The following is a 16,631-nucleotide window of genomic DNA, read 5'->3' as shown; positions in this document are numbered from 1 at the left end:
GCAAGTGACAATGCTACCTTAGCCAGTGCGGAAAGAACGGCGAAAGTAGGGTACACGATGCGTAGAAATCGGGGTGTGAATATGTTTTCACGCTGTTGACAAATTACATGAAGATACTGTGGTCCGTTAGCCGATAGTAAGCCTCACTCATTCCATGCAATGAAGACCTACCGCTTGTAGCGGCGGGAATAACGGGGTAACCCAAAAGAGAACTTGGCTCCATCTTGGAAATCTTTTACTCCAGAACAGCCCCGTAAGAATAGCAAAGGGAATACATGAGAAGGCACACAAACTCAAGTCGAATTTGTGCCACCGCCACTTGGATGGAATACAGTACAAAAGAGACAGTCTTCCAACGTTCAGAAGTAGAAGAATAGTCACTAAAACAGATTTGATAATGTCTTCTGAAATCATGGCTATAATTCTTAGCAGCAGACACATCTTGGGATTAGAGATGGAGGTTTATATAGCCAAACCAACAATTGCCTAGTCATGAATGTATAGATCCCAGGAGCTCTTCATCAGGTTCCAAAATCTTCTCGACGGATCGCATACTCAACTTTCTACCTTTATCTCAACTTTATGGCGTTGCGGAAGAACTGAGGTCTTCAATTAATGGTTCGCGGTAACATTTTGCTTTCCTTCCGCGCTCGAGAGCAAGTCCCGCTTGAAAGCCTGGAACATATTGCTGAGCCAATTAGTATCGCACCTGCTCATTCTCGCCCTTGCTAATATGAGATCACCTGCATGGGAAAAGCGATAAAAAGTAATGGACGTTCACATTCCACTTTACTAGAAACGGGTGCAGTCGGTCATCGCTTCAAAATGGCCGATTGCAAGTGCATTTCGCCTTTTCAATGTCGACGGAATGCGATACGGTGGTGAATATATACAGGAATCTTACATATCACGAGATCTGACCATATCGCTGGCCGCCCACATAATTCCTTTGGGCCTGTCATCGGAACAGTAGAATCTTGCGCGTTGCCTACAACATGCTTGGAAATCTCGCAAGCTTGGATGGAGCAACGCTCTATCTTTGGGAAGGCTTGGTAAACGTTATGCACGTATTACCTTTCTGAAAACGACTCAAACACCGATACAGGAAGAAACTAGATCCTAGATATTAGCTCTAAGTAGCAGCTTCTTAGTATGTATTATGCCTGTCGCGACTGAATTCCTGTTGCCTTGGAATCATGTCTCTTGGCTACACGTGTAATTTAGATCATGGTATGCCAGAAATAGTTTTCGATTGGAATTAGAACAACAAAGATATTTGTACTTACAGTAACCTTAGAGGATTTTCTATTTCTATCTCTGTCTATTGAACGAGCAGTGGATTAGAGCGCATCGGTATTTAGTTCCCGTGCTTTACCACATGCGACATGCAAAGAGCAGCCGTACAAGGTTGTCTTGGTGATAGAAATGACGGAAATACTTTCGCTATTTTAGTTTGTAGTTTCAGTCTGTTGCGAAAGTACAACTATAATTGATAAGGTTTCTCCTTGCTTCATGATTACATGCAGCACTGCTAGAACGAATGTAAAAGACATAAAATAGACGCAAGAATCAAAATAAAAACAGTGTGCGAATCCTCATGCACATCCCGTTGGTGATTCAGTTATACACTTGAATGTTAAGTAGTTCACCTAGACAGTCCATTGGCCGTAAGAGCAATAACAGAACACAGGACATGGGTTTCACGTGATAGTCTCTTGGTTCTGGCAATCGCTTCTGACCACCGCCCTCCTCTTGGTATCAAGACATGTAGGGGATCGCTACCTGCATGACTACTTTGGAATACTCCACGAGGCTGTATGTTGCGATCAGGTACATGCCGTGTAGACTGGGCTGCCCAATCCGCGCCAATCCAATTCTCTCAAGAAGACGACAAACGTAGAAAACATAACCAAAGAAATTGATGAGCAGCAGTCGACCGAATGCAGTGGCCAGTGGGGAGGGATCGTGGAGTGGTTCGGCCAATGCATGAATGGTGGGCACCAACGCCAATAGGCCCACTGGCGCATACTGGCAGAATCGACCACGAAAGGATACCGTGTTATCTTTGAGGTAGCCGTCAGGGAGGCTTCCAACAACGATTACGGTGAAGGCTGAAGCGTATCCAAGTTGTAGCAATGGTTGGGCTGGAAAGAGAAACGCGACCGTCGGAAGAGCAGCGGTCCAAATGACGAACAGACCAACGAACCACAATGAGACTTGCTCTTTTGTCTTTGTTTTGTTGTGGAGCACACAGAAACCATTTTGGATGACAACACATAAATGCCACAAAGCGATTCCCCCACCAAAGGCGATGACTGCCAGAGCATATGGGATTGACTCTTGAGTTGAAGGAAAATGGAAAATCAAAAATAGTAGTACATAAACGACAAAGTAGGAGAGCCCTAGCATGCCAATTATGATGTCAATGGCACAGTTGCGCAGGTTATGGTAATTGAGAGTGTCCATTTTTGCAAAGTCAAAGTAATTATTCCGACTGGATTGAGGAGAATTATTCGGGCGGGTAGGCGTTTTTATAGCCAAGTGTGGAGCTCAGGTCATATTCTTTACTACACAAGACCGACGTATTTGCTGAAACACGAAGGAAGGGTGGAAGTGACACTTTATGCGGTGGTGATCACCAGAACGGTTGAAGTGAAGAACCATCATATCAACAATCACGACCTCAACGGCTGGACCCTCAGAAATGAGCACGTTCATGTTGAACAGTCGAGGCATGTTTATCTGTTGTTGTCCCAATGATCTTCGGGCTATGCGACTGGCCTATGTGTGCAATGACTGTGGTGGATAAGAGCATGGTGTATTTCTCATTAGGTAACTAAAGGCTATAAGGGTTGAACGTGCTTATTCGTTTTCTCTTGCACAAAACGTCCTCGCGAAATCCAGAAATGGAAGAGATTGTACATATTGTTCGCCAGATCGGCCAACAGCAAGCACACAATGCTTACTATCGTGACTGTTATGCTCTCTTCAAGCTATTCCAAGACCTGACGGAACACACTTTCAACGAGCTACAAACACTTTACCGATCCGGTACCGGGGACACGAACAATTCCGTGCAACAAGTACTCCGGACTTTCCAGAATGCAATCTGCAACCTGGTTGAAAGGGCATGTGAAGCTCAAGCGGCTTGTGAGGAGTTGTGTCCCCTGAATGCATCATTTTCAGCACGTGATATTTTAGAGCCCATCAGAAGGATGTACACAGATCCAGGTCCTTCAACCGAAAGCAGGAAAACCCCTTGTCACACTTGAGCCTACCATCAAATCCTTTCTCACGGACAAGATTGGCTGTTCTGCTTTAGTGACCTTTCATAGAACCTCCGCGTTTCCATATTTCGCCCGCTACAGATTATTAGGCGGCCACAATGTATCATATTTATCTGATAGTTCTACCATAAAGGCCACAAACGACATGGGAGTTCAACAAGTATTCGGCTCAAATTTTGTGAATTAGATATAGCGAGAAAGATTTCCAATTTACGGAATGTGCACTACAGAAGCAAGCAATACAGTACCCCAGTCCATCATCCGCAATTGACTATTGTAGTGGTGGAACCGGTGACATAGTAGAAAGATGGACGGACTATTAGTCACGTGGCCAGTCAGATAGCATTCCTCCATGTTGGGATTCCAGCAGAGGACTGGGCTAGCATCATACAATTCACTCTTTTCGTTTCCAGCCCTTTTATTATGAAGAAGTCTCAGGGTATACGCTCCGCAATCTACTCAGCTGAATGAATATCTGATTCAAAGACCCGCAATGCGCTTGCCATTTAAATGCAACAGCAGAAAATTTGAACCAGCCATGTGATTGAACTGGCAATAGAGAACAGCAAGGCCAACCATGCTATGATAAACATCTTTGCTCCAAAGTTGACTTGGACACCATAGGTCTGAAAGTTATTCTTGACGACGGAAGCGAAAAGACCATACAGCACCATGGCCAAGATTGTGGCAGTCGTAATGAGCGTCGATGAAAGCTTGGTTTGTCAGCATCTTTCTATGTTCTCCCGAGTATTACATACCGTGTAAAATATGGCAAGTAACTTGCTACCACTGGAAAAGAAACACTTGCGACCAGCCAAGATTATGGTCAACGTGGTTGCCACAAACCCGGAAATATACAAACGGATCGCACTCAGGGAGAGTTGACGGTAGCCGGAAATCAGACTTTGATCTATCTCTGGAAGTACGTCGATTACCTTTATTGGCGTAGAATCAAGCAAGGCAGATAGATCGAAAGAAAAAGATGTGCTGGGGTGGGAGCACACCATCTTCGAGCCATCCTGGGACTTGCAGTAGCTCCAGAGGCCAACAAAATAGTATCGAGGCAGATGTGACTTCAAGTCGTGTATCTGGGCTTGAATCATGCTCCTGGCAGCGGACGTTGCCTCAATAGTTGCTTCATGTGCGCTGGTATGGACGCTAGACGCCACGTCTTCGACGGCATTTCTTCCCCCTCTCTCGGAACGCGCATTGTCAATATTGAACGAATCCCGAATTTGTAAATCAGGTAGCTTTGGAAAATCTTTCAGGTCTACCTGCCGATTTCTTAGCTAGGTGATTAGAACTGAAGTGTTTTCGGGCGTTTCTTACTTGCAAGTAATGCAGACCCCTCGGAGAGGAAGACGACGAACATCCGACAAAGATAAAAGATAGACAACCCAAAACCGCGACAGAAAAAGACAGTGCCGTGGTTGAAACTAGCGAATCCAGTTTGCTCTTGGTGGAAAGCTTCATGTTTCACAAGCGAGAAGCGAATGGGTATCTTAACCGATTATGGCCTTGACATCCGGGTAACATTTGAGAACATGTTGCATCGCAATGCAAGGAAGCTCTTTATAAAAGTCCAAGATATGGTCAGCTTAGTCCGTGTGGGCAGTATTCGGCAAACCAGATAATTGAGGCTGGCGCAATTTTCCGCCTCACTCCATGGGCAGTAGTAGCGTGGCAGGTAAACTACCAGCAGAAATGAGCTTCCCATAATAAACAACTGTAGCTGGTGCAGCAGATAATTGACTTCACTGACCGGTGGAATAGGAGGGCATGCAATAGATCGTCGAATCCAGATCTTTGGCTCAAAATTCTTCCCAAAAAGGTTCAATAATAAAGCTGGTATAAGTACTACTATATGGAGTCTCCCTCGACACATTGTTCTCGCGTCATTCTAAACACCTGCTCATCTGCAACTCACATGTGACTTGTACTAGCTCCCATCATGTCACCTTCCAGGCAAGCAGAAGTTGAACATTGGGAGCGAAAGTTATACGACTATAAAGAACGTCATTTCGAGCTATCTGCTAGAGTGCATATTTCTCACCTCGTCTTCGAAACCGGGTTCAGAAGACAGATGGACGGCCGGCAGAACATCCGCCGATTGAAACAAATGATGAAGATTCAAGGGTGCCAACGGTTGATGCGGGACAACCATGTACCAGTGATAGTTCCCAGGGCTCATTGGCAAGACCGCGTACGTCCGCGATCTGGCAGTGGAGTCATGTCTACCTTGGAGATGGGGTTAGATACCGGTTGTGCGCGTACGATCACGAAAATCTCATCACGGCTGCCAAGCATGTCCTCGACTACGACAACCAGTGGTGGATTGTAGATGTGTATCTAACAGATAATGATGAAGGTGCGTTTTCTCGGCTCTAGCTCTCTGAGATCCCCGTTGACAATTGCCTAGCCTCGCCCGAGAACCACAGCAATGAGGTAGAGTCTGTTCGTCACAAGTTCATTCAATCGCTGAAAGAGCGATACCCAAACGACAATCGCCCACCCGATGGACTGATTTACGAGAGGATCAATCGCTACGAGGGATACCTCAACACGCCGAGGGATCCACTCGCTGCGAATAACTGGTGGGCTGTACTGGAGGCCCTCGCGGGAAGTAAGAAAGGAAAGTATTTGAAACAGTTCTTCAAACATGAGACCTTACACCTGAAGCTAAACTCTTTGCTTGTCATTCCGGGTCTTTGGGAAGGCATGCGGATTGGGCTACTTCATAAGATGACAGCAATGCATTGCGACGAGGTGAGTTTACTCGGAAGCCCAAAGCTAATCGGATCCATCTCGGCTAACTTGCTTACAAAATCTAGCCAATAGCTTGCTACTGGGAATTGATCTTCAGCACCTTTTCGAGATTGCTCGTAGCAAAGAGATATTTTAAGACTTAGTGGTCTGGCAAACTAGAAGTTTTTGCTCCCTGAAACCAATTTACTGGTAACGACGTTGATTATATACCTGACGATCTGGCTGAAAGAAATATTCCATGCTTTTTTCATGCGCATTTCTGGCCCACTTACTGGTAGAAAAATTTATTTTAAGAGTTGGTGCCGTGGGGATCTGGGAAAGACCTCCGATTTCAAAACTATTGCGCATTATTTGCCTTAAAATCCTGATTGCTGCCAGTCATTTCATATTTGGAACCCATTTTTTCTAACTAAACTTGTGTTCAATTAGGTTACAAGCCTTTTAGCAGCCACAACTTTAATTTAGTACGTTAATCGGTTGACGTATGGTGTCTGACGTTGCCTAGGACCTAGGCTCATCTTAGGCTGATTACCGTTTTAATGTAGGGGGTTAAAGATCTGGAACGGACATTCTCAAACATCACACATTCTGTATGAAACTTGGCTGACGGCTCTTTAGTAAGCTGTCGGTCACTAGTTGTTGTGATATGAGGCTGGTGCAGATCAGGAACCAAGCCGAACCATCGGAATTAATCCCGAGATATGTATACGAAGAACCAAGTTGATTGGAAATCAACTTGTTCTTCTCGTTGTATATATAGTCTCAAGTTTCCCACCGAATAACAGCAGAATTAATCTTCCTTTGAACTACCACACTAGTAAATGATAGCACTGTTATGATATGTGTCTTCAAATCTGAAGGTATACAGCAATAACCCGATGTAAGGTTTTATGGCTCGGAACTACCCCTTTATGCTTCACAAATCCATCCTTCTTGTGAAATAAGGCCTCCGAGTGGATCATTGTGTGGGATGGGAGGACCATCTTGGCTGTTTCGGGCCTCTAGCTGAAACACACATTGTATGAGTCTCAGCTTTATGGAAGCTGAAGTGGGTCCCCCTGAGTAGGCGTTATTTTCAGCAATCTGCTCTAGACATGTGTTACTCCATAGCTGATGAGTACTCCTGTGTCAGGTAGAGAAAATTGACTCCATAATCATACGTCTCCTGGATCGATGCTAAAGCTGTGTATTGCATATATATATCGACTACACCTTGGTTCCAGACTGCGTAAATCACCACATCTGAACACTTAACCTTCAAAATGCACTTCATCACTTTCCTCTCCATGCTGGCTGCCCCAGCTCTTGTCGCTGCCACCCTCGACCCTGCTTCTTCCAACAGCAAGGGCTACAAGCCCAGCAGCCTCAACTGCTCTGGTAAGTATAAATACCCAGCTCTAGTGTATCCGAACGTATCAACTAACCTCCTTAAAATAGCTGCCAAGGTCTCCAAGGCCATCCAGGCTGCTGAGTGCTCTCACAATACTCGCACTTCGTCCACCCAGACCTTCGCCGTCTTCGAGACCGACCACCAATACGACTCCAACAACGGCGCTCCCTACGGAACATGCAGCGCCTACACTTGCACTGCCCCAACCACCAGTGAGTTAACGGAGGACTCTGACTACTGGATTTTCAACTGGGGCGATGGTGGAAAGAGCAGTGGATACGGCACTACTTGCATCAAAGATCCCCAGACTGGTGAGTGTGGCTGCGAGAACTCGGATGGTACTTTCGTTGCTGGAAGCTCAAGCTGCACCTAATCATGTTCATTGCAACTGAAAAAAGGCGTTGTTGTTCCAGGGCTTGAGATGACGGTATCCCAATTCTAGTGTATATATTACCGGAATAGCAACATCTTGAAATTCACAAAGCGCATGTTCAGTTTTGATATATAACAATACAGATCCCAGCTGTCGTGCTGAGTCCCCTTAAAGCTTGGACTTCATATTCACATGGATAGCCTTAATACTGGAATAAGCATCAAGACCAGCCTCACCAAGCTCACGGCCAGGGAACCTCGTGGAAAGATTAGCCATGGCTTAACTAATCGAACAATCTCGCTTCCCGGCTTACGCCGCGTGCCTGGTGGTGGGCCAGCAGATATTGGACGAAACGGCCAAGGACAAAAGTCAGTTGCGTCTCTCCCAGAGCCGCGAACATCCATGTAAGCAAGTAATACGACGTAGTAAGTTTAGGGGCTTGAGAGATAAACGCGCCTGATTCGATGGTAGGGGTGGAGGTATGCAAGAAGGTAATTTCCAGAAGCTTGTATATACAAGGTTTTAAAGCGGGTGGTGCCCAAACTTTGAGACTAAACTCGATGAGGAAAGTGGTTAGTGAACTCTGGCTTATTGATCTTGATTCCGGATGAAGCGGAGTTTTGACAGAGACTATCCATCCGCCCAGTGCCAACAGTTTATTTATCGATATTCGTTCTTCCATGCTTTTCCTCACAAGTTTGTAGTTGGTCTAGCAGGTCTCACTTCTATTTGAACCTTTCCCCGAGCTTAACATTGGACGCTAAGCTTTCGACCCTGAAAGGACTGAAGGGGAATTGAGGTTATTTTCCACGGTTATCAGGGAGTAGAAGTAGAGGATAGGTTTAGGCTCCTATATTCCACATCACATCCACCCCACATCCACTCTTGATTCCTCTTTGCTTCTCGGACAGACAGCCACTCCAAAGTAATTCCCCCAGAGTCGTAGGGTCCAAAAGTCTTAGCTTCCCCTCTCAGCTGTGCAGTCGGCTTCTTTGTTACCTATTAACCTCTTGGCCTCTTTTCCTTCTCCCACATTTTCTTTTCTTTCCTTTCCTTCTACTCTCTCCTATTCATCATGCGTCTCCCATGGTTGGCCCTCTGCCTGGCCGTTGCCTCCGCAACGCCCACCAAGTTTCACCAACTCCGCCTTCCTTTTGTTCCTTCGCCCGATGACATCGAAACCGGCGTCAAATCACTTCTGGTATGTGCACCCTCGAGAATATACAGAATCCACAGAATACACATGTTCTAACAATCCACAGTCCATTGACTGGGCCATCAAAGATGGCAGCCTCTACGCCAACAACGACCAAGTCTACCCCCCATCAACAACAATGCAACTCACAGCGCCTCTCTACCAAGCCTCTCATCCCACCCAGAGTGAAAAATCCGTGGAATTGACTAAAATCACTAGAATAAAGAAGATAGTTTCGGGGTTTGCTTCGTTTGTTTGGTTGTCGGGGCTTACTCAAGTCCAATAGGCTATTGCTTGCTTGTTTATTATATGTAATATACCCACATAGCATATTAGTATTTACCTAAAATTCATCCAATCAAGCAAGAGAGATACATGAATTGTTGTGATATGAGGCTGGTGCAGATCAGGAACCAAGCCGAACCATCGGAATTAATTCCGAGATATGTATACGAAGAACCAAGTTGATTGGAAATCAACTTTTTCTTCTCGTTGCAATATATATAGTCTCAAGTTTCCCACCGAATAATAGCTGAATCAATCTTCCTTTTGAATTACAACATGAATAGCAAGAGACGGCAGATAGAATTGTATGGCCTAGATAAAATCCAATTGTTGAGAGATCTCAGTACCTCTGCGAGGGAGACCTTTTTATCATGTTGCCTAGCGCCGTGAAGTAATCACAATAGACCTTTAAACATTTCCCGAGTCGTACATCCTTGATACTCAGCTGGCAGCGGTGGAACATCGGCAGAAACTCAAAAACCACTATGTCTCAGAATCACGGTCCAACTATCGCAGATTTAGGGCTCACTGTGGATACGGAGCTTGATAATACAATTCACTTGTGAAACAAGTCAATCCAAAAATTCAGACTCAGATCCGAAACCAGTGGCGAAATTTAAAGGAAATTCTGAAACCTCTTGGGCACTTGGGTGTGCTTCAACTTTTTCAAAAACTCAATGGGAAGCTAAGCGGGGCGCAGCACAGCGCCAAACCCAACAGGCTCCTTGAACAGGATGTTGATAAACCGTCATTATAGGAGTTGAATGCGATTGCTGAATAGATGCCGGAGGTGCCTGCTAGCTTAAAAGTCGAAGGCAGCTGTTAACATACAGGTAGTGGATTTTAATGCACTGTTCCCCGGTCTGTATGTGCTTCAATTGCAGCATTAAATAGTAACTTATCCGGTCCCACATCCATACTCTCACTAGAGGCATCGGTGACTGTACGGAGATCTGGAATAGTAAATAATAACGTGCGGCAAAATGCTGCAACAGTAAACACCTCGGTCACTGCAGGCTGAAATCGGAGCTCAGATCGAGATAGAGTGATCTAGTACCGTAAACTATAGTTTCAACAGGCATTAAATAGGAGAAAACTATGGGTTTAGCCGTGTCACGGGACGACCCCCAACCCTCCGGGTAGGGGGTGTCCCACAGCCATAATGCAATTAACAGCCATAATGCAAATTTTCAATTTCTTCAACTTCTAGCTCACTTTTTAGACGTATAAGGTCCAGAATCCATGAAATAAAGCCCATCAATAGCCTCATTAGCCAATAATGTATCAACCTCCTCATTTTCAAGTGTTTCCTCCAATTCCTTAGCCGCCAAATCGGCCGCCATTTTCTCTGCGTCTTTCCGCCAAGCACGAAGCTTCGACTCATCTTCTTTCTCACACCTTCGCTGTACTAGCCTATTGCCTGAAATCGATGAAAGGGGACTCTTTGTAGCACCCTTCACCCATCGCTTGCTTTTTGTAGGTTTTTTCCCAGGCGTTTTATGGCTAAGGGCGCGCGCAAGACTCATCTCAGCAAGTTCCGCATTGTATAGAGACGATTTTCCGGCATCAATTGCGCGCCGTAGATGCTTCCGAATTTTATGTAAATCAGGATTCGGGTTATCAAGTAGCGGGAAAACTGTCTTCTCCAATTTTTCAATACGCGCATAAGAATTGGGCGGAGAATTGGTCGCTGAACTTGGGAATTCGCGGGTAGGTGACGGCTCGTCGTATATGCGTAAGGTCTCTTCGTCCGAATATTGCCCTAAATTACCCAAAACTTGTGTCGGATCTAGTGGCCAGATACCAGTAGATTTGAACGAGGTTTGGATAGTTTTGGACCTTAAGGCGTGGCGTCGGACGGCGTCAATGTTGCGGAAAAAGTCGCGTTTTTCGTTACTTCCACCCCACGCCACAACCTCAGTATTCGCCATTTTAAACTTATGTTTTAGGCTTAAAAAAGCCTCAGCATCAAGGGGCTGACATATATGAGTCGTGTGAGGTACAAAATACCAAGGAATAATCAGGTTTTCCTTACAAAAATCGAGAAATTCGATAGTTGTATGAGACGCATGATTATCCATTAGCAAAAGCCTCGGTCGCCCGCGTCGTACGCGGTTTTTTGTGGCTTCATGAACTGAGCATAGCCATCGGTAAGCAGTCTCACTATCCGTCCAGCCACTAGACGTCAAATGGATAATTTTGTACGCCGAAGAAGAGGTTGACATATTACTATACCAGTCTTCCATGTGGACGCTGCCTTTGACTAGAAACCACGGAAACATCACCCAGCCATCAGCGGCAATACATTCAATGCCAGTAATAGTTTCACCTCGATCTCCAGTAGCAATACTAGCAGTTTGACGCGTAGAGACGACGTGTTGGTTAAGTCCTTCGCTATTTTGGAAGCCGGTTTCATCCCAATTATAGATCTCATGAGGTTCAAAACCATGCTCACGGTAGAGACACTCAAGCCTATCATACCAATGGCTAATAACTCCAGGGTCCTCAGCTTGAATTCGTAAAGACTCCTTTGATTTTTGGGTAATAAGCTTGATGTGTGGAGGTAGACGCCGTATAAGCCGATAGCTATACATTGAACTAACAACTCTCTCCGAACCCGCTATTTTCAACAGGCGATTTGCGGCAATTTCAATGTCTTTTGCAGTTGGAGGTGTATAGCAAGAATTTAGCACTTCGATCCAGCTAATTAATGCATTTTCCTGATTCGAATTCAATGCATTATTGGTGGTAGGGCGATCGGAGAGAGATGTCTGTCCGTTTTTGCGACCGCGAAGCTTCGAATAAGACACGCGATAATGGTCCGCAGCCTTACGTAGAGATGAAAATTTTCGCGTAGTATAAGCATATAATGCCTTAGCTAGCAGATCCTCTTCATCACGAGCTTTTTTAGGCATTTTTGGTGGGTAGAAATACGCGTAAAAGTTGAAAAGGTAGGAAATTTGCATTATGGAGGTTAATTGCATTATGGCTGTGGGACACCCCCTACCCGCGAGGGTGGGGGGCGGTCCTGTGACACGGCTACGTCCCAGATCGAGATTGTCGACAATTTCGACCGAGCGTTTAACCTAGTTTGGATCACTGGCTCCACTGTATAGATGTGCCAGTTTGGCCCCAAAATTTGACCAGTTTGGCCCGTTTATCTGGGCAATCTAGACTACTGTCTCTCCTTGACTCCTTTTGTATCTCCCTGCCTTCTCCGCCTCAAAGGTGAGCCTCTCATTTCATCATGACGGCTAAGTCAGAGGAAGCCATCTGCAGCGTCGCGGCTCTCGCTACCCAACTGGGCAATCAGATCTCCGTGCACATGCTCAACTATATCAGCACCACCAAAGACCTACCCGACGGTTTTCGCGAGCTTTCCCATACGTTCCTCGATACCTGTCGTACACTGTGGGCCATTGAAGCCGGAGTGACCGAATTAGCCGCCGCCAATCGCGCCCTGCCCGAGGTGATAATTGAAGAGGTGGAAAAGAAATTTGTTTCCACTTACCGCGACTTTCAACAACTTGACAAGGTCATTTTGAAACTTGTTCATTATGAACATCGCGGGACACTGGCAAAGCTGCAGCGAGGATGGCATCGACCCGGCCATGAACTCAGCCGCATTCACGAGTCACTGAAGAAGGCCACCGAAACCCTTCGGATCAGCGGCATGGCCTTCCATTGGTCTCTCGGAGACGCACACCCAGAGGAGTCGGTAGGCATTGGGTATGCAGGCTTAGCTGCTGCGCTCGACCGCGTATCTAAAGGCCGCTCTGTGATGGGCATAAACAAGGCCAAGACTTTTGAATCTGAGCGGTCCGTACCATCGATCCAAAGTCAGTTGCCTGATTCAATGCGGTCGACACCATCCGTGCCTCCGAAGGAATCATCCACCGCCGCCCGACCCAGCCAAGGCCTTCGTCAACAAGATCCTGAAATTAACACGGATGATATGTCCTCCGTCCTATCTCTGAACGGGTTTCTGAACCAGCCTGGACGCGAGACCGAAAAGATCCCCTACTTCGAGCACCGAGCACTGCCGCGCCGACCGGCCAAGGCAAACTTAACAGCTTCTGCTGAAGAAATCAACCTTCGGAATGACAGCTATTCCGAGCCCGATTCCGCCAGCGCCAGGCTAACGCAGACTCTGCTCGCCCATGGCGTCAACCTGGAAGATGAGACGCGCAATGGCACAACGTTACTGATCGAAGCAATTCGCAAGCGAGCACCGCAGCAAGCTATCGAAACCTTGCTCAATTCCGGCTGTGACCCCAACCGCAAAGACGACCACGGCAAGACAGCGCTATGCGAAGCCGTACAAAGCGACCAACCAGCCATCGTGACCACTCTATTAAATCAGGACGCGAATCCAAACATGCCAGGACCTGAACACGTCCTCTGGTCCGCCGTCCACCGCCCAGGCTGCCTGCGCATCCTGCTCGCGCGCGGCGCTGACGTTCGAAAGACTCCTGGCCTGATGGAGCAGGCGACAAGTGTGAACAGCATCGATGCCGTGCGCGTTTTGCTCCAGGCTGGTATGGACCCAAACTCCAAGAAGGACGGAATATACACTCCGCTATGCTCGGCCATCCGCGATGACCGGCCAGACATCCTCACCTTACTGCTCAGTCACGGCGCTGACCCTAACCTAATGGCGTCTGAATACCCAGCCTGGAAGTGTATCACCCACAACCGCCTTCATTTCCTCCCGGACTTAGTGGCAGCCGGTGCGGACCTCCACCAACCACCGGGTATCGTCGAGTGCGCCGTACAGAATGACAACACAGAGGCTGTACACTGGCTCGTGGGCCCAGGCGGCGCCAATGCAAATGATCGCAGCGCTCTGGGATACACAGCTGTGACAACGGCTATCCGGGAGAAACGCCCAGAGATGCTAGGCTGGTTACTAGCGCATGGTGCCGATCCCAACCTACGCGGCCAAGACTGGCCCGTGTATATGGCGACTGAGTCGCCGAGCATGCTATGGCTCCTGCTACCCAGCATAACAGACCTATCCGCGCACAAGGGCGTCATGGAGAAAGCAGTTCAAGCCAATCAACTAGAAAACGTCAAACTACTCCTCGCCGCCGGCGCCAATGTAGAGTGGAAAAACGGGGGCGTGTTCTCACCGCTGACGACAGCGCTGCGCGAGCGCTACTGGGTCATTGTGCGTTATCTTTTGGACGAGGCTGGTGCCGACCCCAATGCTCCTGGTGAACATCTGCCTCTCGTCAAGGCGATAAGACGATGCGACGATGGTGACTTTTCCATGATTGAGCTACTCCTGGAAAGGGGGGCTGACCCGAATAAATGCTATCGCGACTGGAACGCTATCATGCAGGCCATTGAAGACCGCGATCTCCGGTTGCTGCAGCTCTTGATCGAGAAGGGCGGTCGGGCGAATCTTGCTCAGAAAGACGAGATGGGCAAGACAGTCTTGGATATGGCCAATTCGTCTGGTTGGCTGGAAGGGACTGAGGTTCTGTTAAATAATGCTCATCAGTGATGATATTTGTCGAGTGATATCCCTCAATCATATAATTTCAACGAGCTTTTCCTAACGAAGGAACAATTTATTCGCACCCACGTTGACCGTAGTAAGAATTGTTTTAGTGGTGACCTCACGCAGTCAAGAGGAGCAAGAAGAGTGTAGTTTGGCCATAACGGGTCACCTGTCGCTGCGGTCGCAGACCGTAGCGCCAGATAGGGCCCAAACGACCCGGTCAAACTAGGATGGTGGAGGGGACGGTGTGTGCAGCAGAGACAGCGGGTCCAGCGAGCCTGTCTGGAACTGGTGATTGAGCTTGTACAAAACTGACGCGTTCGCCGTAAAATACACCCTGAAAGCCTCTGAGATCCATCTCCCTAGCATCTGAATCTGGTCGTCGAGTATCCCACTATCGTGCGCATGCTGAGCTGCGCCTTCCGAAAACTGTGACCCGAGTAGCCCTCTGTCCGTAGTCCAAGCGCTCTTAGCTTAGTAGATAAGGTCGTGAGGAAGTTGTTGCGACTGAATGGTCTTCTGTGGAAGGAGAACAATGGGGCGTCGGGCCCTCTGGGATCGAGAAGTAGCAGCTTCTGAAGGGCATCAACTGGGCACGCGCCGTCTCCTGTCTTTGCAAGACTAATTTGCACCCCTTCGTGGCGGCGGTTTGTCTTACTGCGCTTGAGTGTGAGTTGTGCGTGGTCTAACGAGGGCGAGAATCTGACGTCGGAGCGCGTTAACTTTGTGGCTGAGAAGATAGAATGTGTGCTGAGATCGTCAGCCTTGTAGGTGAATTCTCCGAGGCGAAGAAATCTAGCAAATGCTACCCGGCACGCGGTGGCAAAGTTATAGACGTCTAGAAGGTTCGCAGACATCTCCAATGGCCGAGGCGGGAGTGCGGCGAGGCTCGCAGATAGTTCGTAATAGTGTCACGAGAAATAGGTTTTCTGACCCGTATTTTTGTGACGGGTTTGAGTCTTCTCGCACCGTCTATGAGACGTCGAAAATGCTTGTTATCGAAGAGTTTATCGTCAAGGAAATTATCGATATGGTAGGCTCGGAGAGCGGCTAGGTCGGCGAGTGCGGTGTCAGGCTTGACGGCCTTTTAGCTGGCGTTACCAAGGAGTCGTGAGCTTAGCCATGAGGTTAATGAATGTCTTGACACTGGCCATGCGGAGAAATTTTGTAGCGCGCAGTGCTTTTCGTAGCTCCGCTGAACGGAGAGGTAAACGGAACGGGTGTTGGCGCTGAGTCCGTTCCAGAGCAGTTTTAGGTGGCCGGCATTGAGCTGAGGAGCTCGTGAAGAGAACCACGCGTGCGGTTCAATACCGAGAGGTCCTGCCAATGGGGACAAATGTTAGCAATGTCTTCAAGATTGTTACGTGAGAGCGCGTCTGCTAATGTATTTTCCCCGGAGGGGAGCCAGTGTGGCACGACGTGGATGTCTCTCGCCGCCGCTAGGATAAGCAGGCTCTTCAGAGGTGCGTTAGGCGGACCATGAAGAAAGCCTTTCTTGAGTCCCGTGTGCGCTGTGGAGCTATCCGTGTAGATAACGAGAGTACGATGGAGCCAATGGTGGTTGAAAAGTAGGAAGCCTTGTAAAATAGCGTCTACTTCGTTCATATTGATTTGCGCATGTGCGTCTTGAGCAATGGCCAATGTGGCAGCATTGCTTGGATGAAGCTGGTGACAATGGGCCAGCCAGCAGTATAATGTAGACTAGGATGAGAAGAAGAAGAGCGCCTGGCCTGTACTGGAGGCATCTGTGTAGAGATGCGTGATGTGGCGGCGGAGAGACAAGCAGTCCCTCCACCATTCCAAATCGTCACGTACCTCGTAAGGGATAC

The 16,631-nt window shown here is 47.6% G+C and overlaps 3 protein-coding genes across 3 annotated transcripts; all 3 read left to right on the top strand.

The window, feature by feature from the left end:
- Positions 1–7,315: 7,315 nt before the first annotated feature.
- On the top strand, positions 7,316–7,816 carry N7446_011944 (uncharacterized protein; the record flags this gene model as incomplete). The annotated part of the gene is made up of 2 exons (XM_058520686.1): positions 7,316–7,430; positions 7,491–7,816. The coding sequence occupies 2 exons, from the start codon at positions 7,316–7,318 to the stop codon at positions 7,814–7,816; spliced, it is 441 nt and encodes a 146-aa protein (XP_058366972.1).
- A 1,075-nt stretch (positions 7,817–8,891) lies between these two features.
- On the top strand, positions 8,892–9,297 carry N7446_011943 (uncharacterized protein; the record flags this gene model as incomplete). Its single annotated transcript, XM_058520685.1, has 2 exons — positions 8,892–9,017; positions 9,079–9,297. The coding sequence occupies 2 exons, from the start codon at positions 8,892–8,894 to the stop codon at positions 9,295–9,297; spliced, it is 345 nt and encodes a 114-aa protein (XP_058366971.1).
- A 3,246-nt stretch (positions 9,298–12,543) lies between these two features.
- Positions 12,544–14,805, top strand: N7446_011942 (ankyrin repeat domain-containing protein; the record flags this gene model as incomplete). The annotated part of the gene is made up of 1 exon (XM_058520684.1): positions 12,544–14,805. One exon carries the CDS (start codon positions 12,544–12,546, stop codon positions 14,803–14,805), a length of 2,262 nt encoding a protein of 753 aa, XP_058366970.1.
- Positions 14,806–16,631: the final 1,826 nt, after the last annotated feature.

This window comes from Penicillium canescens (assembly GCF_028828765.1).
Source record: "Penicillium canescens strain IBT 15451 chromosome Unknown utg000009l_segment0_segment0, whole genome shotgun sequence".
Lineage (NCBI taxonomy): Eukaryota > Fungi > Ascomycota > Eurotiomycetes > Eurotiales > Aspergillaceae > Penicillium > Penicillium canescens.
Note: the sequence above shows the minus strand (reverse complement) of the source record. Positions and strands in the feature narration are given on the sequence as shown.